The sequence below is a fragment of the Triplophysa rosa genome, unplaced genomic scaffold (assembly GCF_024868665.1).
Source record: "Triplophysa rosa unplaced genomic scaffold, Trosa_1v2 scaffold16_ERROPOS7159779, whole genome shotgun sequence".
Taxonomy (NCBI): Eukaryota; Metazoa; Chordata; class Actinopteri; order Cypriniformes; family Nemacheilidae; genus Triplophysa; species Triplophysa rosa.
The window spans coordinates 69,955-78,016 of NW_026634173.1; the positions used below are offsets into that span (position 1 = coordinate 69,955).

The window sequence follows — 8,062 nt, forward strand, 5'->3', positions numbered from 1 at the left end:
AGGCGTTTATGGTTTGTATGCGTGGTGTCCTTTTCTCGTCAAAGTTAGGCTATATTGATTCTCGTATGTGTTAACTCTGAAAATAACAGAAATCCCAAATAATTAAAAGGAAACAAATATGTAGGTTTCTTAGTTTTCACTCCAATGAGATGTTTCATGAGTGTGACAGATTTTCTAAAATAATATTGTTTCACGCGGTTTTAGCCACTTGTACAAATATAATACGTGGCGTCCTTTTTGTGGGCGGTGACCATACATTTGCAGGACGTCGATGTGTTCGGTCTCATTCGGCGCTGCACAGCCCCTTCGGCGTATGATATAAACGTACCGCGAGAGCGATTCAAAAGCATACGAAGCAGTCTGCTCTCGCAGTGCTTTGGCGTCATAAGCCGATCAGTCTGCACGGCGCCGCATGATTCATTTTACAGAAGAGTTGCTGTCGAAACTAGGATTAGTTTTGATAACAAGAGTAGACAGTCATGTGACTTCAATAACAATGGACACATTTTACGAGATCCTCCCTACAGGAGTTTCTGTCCTGTTGCTTTTATTACTCTTTTAAAAAGTGTTACCTAAACAAGAACACCATTTCCAGCGCTGAGTTTGGTAGGGCTGCTCACCTGCCATGAGAACACCTGCGATTTTTATTTGCGGGTTGGTGCTCGCACCCTGCGGGTGGATATTAGACCTGACGAGCACCGTGGCACCAAGCTGGCGCACCATCCATAATATCGCAGGAGAATCGAGTGATGTGGTTATACAGCAAGGAATCTGGGACATTTGCAAGACATTTACATCATCCCGGGATATTCAGTGCAACCAGCAGGACACACAATACTTTAGCAATCAGATCATCAAGATTGCGCAGGGGTTGATGTTGGCATCACTTATTCTCAATGTTATAGCCATTGGCGTGGCATCTGCTGGAGTCAGATGTTGGACCGATACACCACACTGGACAGTCGCTGGGATCGGCGGTCTTTTCATCTTCATCTCAGGGGTCCTCGCCATCATTCCAGTGGCGTGGTATACTCACATTATGACCTCGATCAGTTCTCCGTCCACCGACATTCGTGTAGGATATTGCTTGGTGTTGGGCTTCATCGGCGGCATTATGGAAGTGATTGGAGGTTTGGTGATGTCCATCGGTTTATGTCGGTGTTGTGGCGATCAGTACCGCGGGAACAGGGCGAAAACAGATGTGCTTAAGTCCACGCGCGATCCATCTCCACTCCGTAGGGTAACTGTCCCGAGTGTGAGCAGCAGCGCCAGCAGTGTCCCATATTATTACTCCAAAGATACCGAAGTAGACTTTCCCAGGGCGAAAAGACAGCCGGACAGTAGACCTGTGAACACTGCTTACACAACAAAACCATATGATTCTGATTTGTAAAACGCACACACATTTTCAAACCGACGGCATTTACATAAAACAATGCTTAAACAATATCCTATCGCAAATATAAGGATTGGTTTTAATGGAAACTATGATGGTTGCTTCCATTATTTACCTCTATTGTAAGTCGCTTTGGATAAAAGCGTCTGCTAAATGACTAAATGTAAATGTCTCTGTGGGTCTCTACTGGTAATGTAGAACTGCTAATAGGAACCAAAAGAACACCGGTAGATTCTACTGAAATATAACACAAAACACGCTACATTTGGTAGTTTTTAAACGATTGGATTTTGTTCATGGTATTCTCAGTGGAAACCATTTTATATTTTCTGCCTACTCTTTAAGGCAGTCACCATATTAACTGCGTAAAATGTCATACTTACTGCACCACAGTTTAACCAAAGTAATATAGGCCTAGTAAACTGTATTGTCTTTCTTATGTGTAAAAGTTGAAATTCATTTTTATGTTACTGCATGGTGACTTGGCTCATGCAAGTTACACGTTTTGGGTAGTCAGACGTGATCTCATGTTTTTAATGTGATGTCACTGGATGTGTTCAATATTTAGATAATGCTAGTTTTATGTAGCCTATAAGCATCACAGGTGTGTCAGGTTTTCAAAATATCTGTAGGAGAACCAAACACTATTCTTTTATACTTTTAGTATGCTATTGTCAGGCCGTCATAATTTGGAATGCAGTCCTACCTCCATTGTCACTTGACTTTTTGAAGAACTTTAAGATTTGTAATCTGTATTGTATAAATGTTTATTTTTCAGGAACCTTTTGAGTTTGTGCAGTTATACATAGGCCTACTACAAAAGGCAAATACATTTATCTAAGAACTTTAATCTTTGAAAAGCATTATAGCCTACATAAAAGGCAACAATTGTCGCAGTAACATATAATTTGGTCAGCGGGGTCAGAGGAGGCGGGAGGCAGAGAAAAATATCATAGCTAAAGCTTTCAAATGAACACTTATTCACATTCTTAAAGTTGTTAACACCTTGATGATGACCATAAATGCATAGAGATATTTTATTATTTTATTTTTCTTTTGTTTTGCGTGATAACAGGCGACATCACATTGCATTATACGCAGTGTCAAATCACGCAATGTCATTTGCTTCCGTAAAAAGTGCTTCCAAAAACAGGCCTAAGGGAGGAAAAATTTAAATTGAAAGTATCGATCTGTCATAACCAAAACCAATAAGCTGTTATTATCACGCTTATCAAGCTTGCCATTGAGACTTTAGCCAGCATGACTGTAAACTCGTGAGTCTGTTGGTTTTTACAAAGTAATGAAAAGACTTAATAATCACAACAACCCAAGAGAAAATCTCCTGTTTAAAAAAATAATTATTGTGTTGTATGTGTCAGTTATTGGATGACACTGTGTGGTTTGCTCTAATAAATACGGAAATATAGGCCTACAATGTCGTCACGTTTTATTCGGATCAGGAGCATATTTAGCAAATAGGTTTAATAGTGATCAATCTCTGTTTATTTCCACCACTCCCTCTGGTGTTCACAAGAGTGAGATAAAAGACCTCTGTATCAGTTATTTTAGAGTAGGCCTATGTGGTAATTTTGTACCTGACATGCACCCATCAATGTTGTTTATTTTCCTGTATTTTATGATTATCGATGTGATGGCTCACGAAGGAGAACTATGATTTTGGAGTATATTAATTACTGAGTGATATAATATATACACATAATAAAAAATATTTTTAAATGATGTTGAGTGCAACTTGTTGTCCTGTTATTTTTCTGTCCTTTTAGGTCACTGTTTTATGAACGTTTTAGGCTATACCATTTATAATTACTTCTTTATCAGTTCATTTTATATACTGCAAGTGTCTCAATCATCCTGAATTAACCATATAATAATTCATTTATAACAACAGCAAATAGGGTATGTGTGTAAATGTAAGATATTAACATGACCTATGATCATTTAAGGCAGTTTATGAAAGAGGCTGAAACCAACATACGAAACCACTGCGTTGGACTCAAAACCTTATAGGTACAAAATTGCAATTGTGAAACCTAACTGTGGTCTTCTCTGTTCATTCTTTAGTCACACAGACTGGAATTCCATGTCTGGTTGAAAGAGTGGCATGCAGTTAAAACCAGTTTAAGATGAACCAAACATTCAAGACCACACCTCTTCAGATGCTTATCAGACAGATCCACCTCCTTCAAGTTTCAGTATGTTTCTTCTTAAGCACCAGACAAACTTCATTCCCTTTAGAAGGGGACAGCAGTTATAGCCACAATCATGAGAACCCCAGGTATCCTGATATTCGGCTTGGTCTTGGCACCCTGTGGATGGATCCTGAACCTGACCAGCACTGTTGCGCCCAACTGGCGCACCATCAACTCCCTTGCTAATCAACCTCAAGACTTGGTGGTGGAGCAGGGAATCTGGGACATCTGCAGGACTTTTACAACGTCAAGAGTGCAACAGTGTAACCAACGAAGCAATGACCAAACATATTTTGACCATCAGATTATTTTAGTTGCTCAAGGCATGATGGTCGCATCCTTGATCGTGACCGCAGTTGGTTTGGCTGTGGCAACACCTGGAGTCAGATGCTGGAGGGACAATCCCAGATGGATGTTGGCTTCTCTTGGCGGTCTCCTTATTTCCTGCTCCGGGGTCCTGACCATCATCCCAATTGCATGGTACACCCACGTTTTGACCAGCATCAACTCCACCTCAATCAAAAGAGACCCAGCAAAAGCAGATGATATTCGTGTAGGATACTGCATCGTTCTGGGCTACATTGGGGGTATCATGGAGGTCCTTGGGGGATTTGTGATGTTCCTTGGGATATGCTCCTGCTGCGGAGGTCGGAACCGTGGAGAAAAGCCTCAAACCAACACAGGCAGAACAACATTTAGACCAACACCTATACCAAGGGTCAACATACCAAGAAGCTATGATGTAAGCAGTGAAAGGAGCAGTGTACCATATTCTAAAAAGTCACTGGATGATGACCTGGACTTCCCAAGAGCTAAACCTCGAGACATGGGGTCTATTAACACATCATACACTGGCAGGCCTTATGACGCTGATCTGTGAAATTCTACAGTTTATGATATATTACTCGACCACTTTGTGTACTTTGAAAGAAACTGTCAAGACCTGATGGCAGTTTGAACACTTTGAAGGAATACACTTGGTGCAAAATTTGTTACACCAGTCATACTATTGGAAATATGTTGAATGTTGACAGCAGTCATTTATTGAACTTGCCATTTATGGAAGGTGGAATTTCCCCCAAAAAAACATGAAGGTTATAAATTTGCCATTTAAAATGACCTAAACATATCCTTCTGTTAAGATGAACATAAATTACTTTATCTGTAAGAAATTAATTCAATTACTTTATACTGACTAAATTCTGAAAGCAATAAACGTTTTTAATGTACATACTAAAATTAAATTCCCCCTTTCAGTCATAGGGTTTTTAGGACTGAACTTCTGTGATGTGGCATAACCAGTAAAACAGGTTGGTTACGTTTTTTCTGGAAGCCTCGCAATGTGGGAGATATTTGAATGGCCAAGTGATCCATTAGCCATGTGAATGAAACTCTATAAACAAAATTTGTCATGATGGACTATACAGACAAAGTATGTTGCTTTTGCTCTACAAGGTATATTTTGTACAGTTTATTGTTTAAATCAATACATTCTGTACATTAATTTTACCTTTAGGCCTATTTATATGAACACAATCAGTCTTCTTATATTTAAAATGGTTAGTATACACTGTAAAATGCCTTCAATCAGGATTCAGGAATGATCAAATTAGTCTTTATTCAGATAAAACTGGGAAGTTGTTGAATCTTCAACTGTAAAAAAAGTGCAGCAGTTCCATAAATTTAAGTTTAAAACCATGATACTGTATGAGATGATTTCAACATGAAGGAAATATAATCTTGCAATTGAAAAATGCAAGATTCTATTTCCTTCATGTTGAAAATTGTGAAAACCAAAAAGTCAGTATCTAGAAGACAACTTGATTCTTTAGAACTGTAACAAATAGATAATAGGACAACATCTCTCAATTACAGACACTCAAAAAAACATCCTTTACCTTTTATTGTTGAAAGACTTTTAGTCTATTAACAATAACTCTTTATCTTTATAATAAAACACTGTCCAAATAGTGCTGATAACACTGCACATGAACTAGACCAACTTTAAACTTAACAACACTGTATTGAACCATGTTTTATTTGTGACACTTAAAAATACCATGACTGTGTTCAACAACAAGCAACCTGAAATACCTGCCAGTGACAGGAGTCCATAAAACCCATTCAGTATTTATTCAAACTCACAGTCAGGACTAAAGTAAATATAACATTAAAAATAGCAGCTGCATACCTGGCATTGCTCTGCAACTAGTCAACATGTTTATGATGACAGACATTCATCTCCCCCTACAGGTGTGTCAACCAAATTCATCATCAAGTTTTGAACAAAAACAATGCAAAGGGCTGTCATAAAACGTTTCGTATACAATCATTCTCAGTCAGGTGCATTATAGTAACTACTAGAGGTTTTCAATTCAACAGAATAACTTTATACATAGTATGTAAATAACATTAAAGATACACAGTATACACACTTGTGTACAATTGTTACATGACATGGTGAAAACCTGTATAATTTGGGGTAACAGTGCTGCAAGCTTTGATGGCTCCATCTCAAGTTCTGTTAAGAGGAAAAGAGCAAGAGATAAAGAAAGGTGGGGAGAGAGCGTGTTATCTTATCTTATTGAGTTTTTGAAATTGTGATCTGTGGTGGGAAAATGGCAAACCTGTTCTATGGCATGTTGCATCAAGACATGTTAAATATGTGCTCCATTTCTTCCTAGAGCTTCATTGGTTGCCCTTTTTCTGAACGGATAAAATCAGTTTAAAGACTTTATACATGTAGATTGCAAACACCAAAATCACATACCTGTGTATTGAACAATTATCATGTAATTATTTGCTATGGCACACTCCACTTTTACTATTGCTCATACTTGGGGTTTGTGCGGCTTGTTGAAGCAATGTGTAACACATTCAACGTTCATTTAGCAACTTGATGGCAATGTCCTGGCTGCATGTATTTTTTTATAATGCATTACAGTCACTATGCATAGGACAGTAAAGAAAAAATGTTTGCGGTCAAGTCCTACCTCCGCTTTGCCTTTTGCCGAATGAATGCCAGCAGAAATATCAGGATGATAAAGGCAATGAGGAATGCCAAGGTGCCAAGGGTGAGTGGTAAGGAGAGAGCCTCATTGATTGTTTCATTACAGGTGTCACCCATGTAGCCCAACTTACACTCACAGACGGATACCCCATTTACCACCACACATCTACCTTGGATGCATTTGTCATCAGCACAAGTGAATAGAGAATGAGACATGCCACCATCGGCCAGAAGGTTGATGGTAGAGACCGACATGTTGAAACTCTGCAGTGCAACAAAGAGAAATGCAGACTTGATTTGTAGTAAGCTCATTACCAACTTCTCCAGATTTACATGGGCATATAAATTGGCATATAAAACTAACTTGTATCTTGAATACAATTTTTGCTGATATTTATATCTCTATTGTGAAAATGTACTGTTAAGCCCAAAATTATTCATACCCTAGATAAATATAACCAAAGAAGGCTGTGAAAATAAATCTGAATCTTTTGATCTTTTATTTAAAAGATTTACAAAAATCTAATTTTCATTACAAAATAAGAATTTTAAATGGGGGAATCTCACTTTGAAATTACAGTTTTTCTCTACTACATATTTCTCATAATTAATCATAACCTTTTATTCAATACTTTTTAAAAACTTTTTGCCAACAGCTCTTTGCCTGTAATGCCTGATTTTTGTATGGAGAGCATACACGAGTTTAAAGACAATTCCTTTATACAGTATTGCTCAAGACCCTTCATTGCCGTGTTGGTTATTTTCCTCTTCAGTTCTCTGCACTCATTATTTACAGGGTTCAGGTCAGGAACTGGGATGACCATGGCAGAAGCTTGGTCTTGAGCTCAGTGACCCATTTTGTTTTGATTTTGATGTTTTTAGATCAGTCAGGACAATCAGGTTCACCAAACACCAATCTTGAGTGTTTGTGGATACAAAAATTGTTTTTTAGATTTATCAGACTATATAACATTTGAAAAGTAACTGACAATACTGGAATTTCAAATGGGATGGGCTCTTTGGTCAGATGAAACTAAAAAAATAACTTTTTAGCAAACACAAATTGGTTTGGTGCACTCAGGAATAAAAAGTACCCTACGTGTAAAATAATATACACTGCTGTATAATCTTAATGTTTTGGGCCTAATTCTCTGCTGGAGATCCTGGACATCTTGTTCAGATAAATGGCATCATGGGTTCTATCATATATTAACAGATAAAAAAATAAAACCTGACTGTCCATGCTTGAAGTCACATAACAGGCCAAGTTTGTATCTTCCAATAGAACAATTATCTAAAAACAAACATCAAAATCAAAACAAAATAGGTCACTCAGCACAAGACCAAGCTTCTGCCATGGTCATCCCAGTTCCCTGACCTGAACCCTATAGAAAATGAGTTGAGAGAACTGAAGACGAGAAGCACCAACATGGAGCTGGCAATACT

The 8,062-nt window shown here is 38.1% G+C and overlaps 2 protein-coding genes across 2 annotated transcripts; both read left to right on the top strand.

Annotated features, from left to right (window-relative positions):
- The first annotated feature begins 302 nt into the window (after positions 1–302).
- On the top strand, positions 303–3,136 carry cldn23.2 (claudin 23.2). The gene has a single exon (XM_057327074.1). The coding sequence runs from the start codon at positions 626–628 to the stop codon at positions 1,391–1,393; it is 768 nt and encodes a 255-aa protein (XP_057183057.1). The 5' UTR covers positions 303–625; the 3' UTR covers positions 1,394–3,136.
- A 525-nt stretch (positions 3,137–3,661) lies between these two features.
- On the top strand, positions 3,662–6,112 carry cldn23.1 (claudin 23.1). The gene has a single exon (XM_057327076.1). The coding sequence runs from the start codon at positions 3,680–3,682 to the stop codon at positions 4,484–4,486; it is 807 nt and encodes a 268-aa protein (XP_057183059.1). The 5' UTR covers positions 3,662–3,679; the 3' UTR covers positions 4,487–6,112.
- The last annotated feature ends 1,950 nt before the right edge of the window (positions 6,113–8,062 follow it).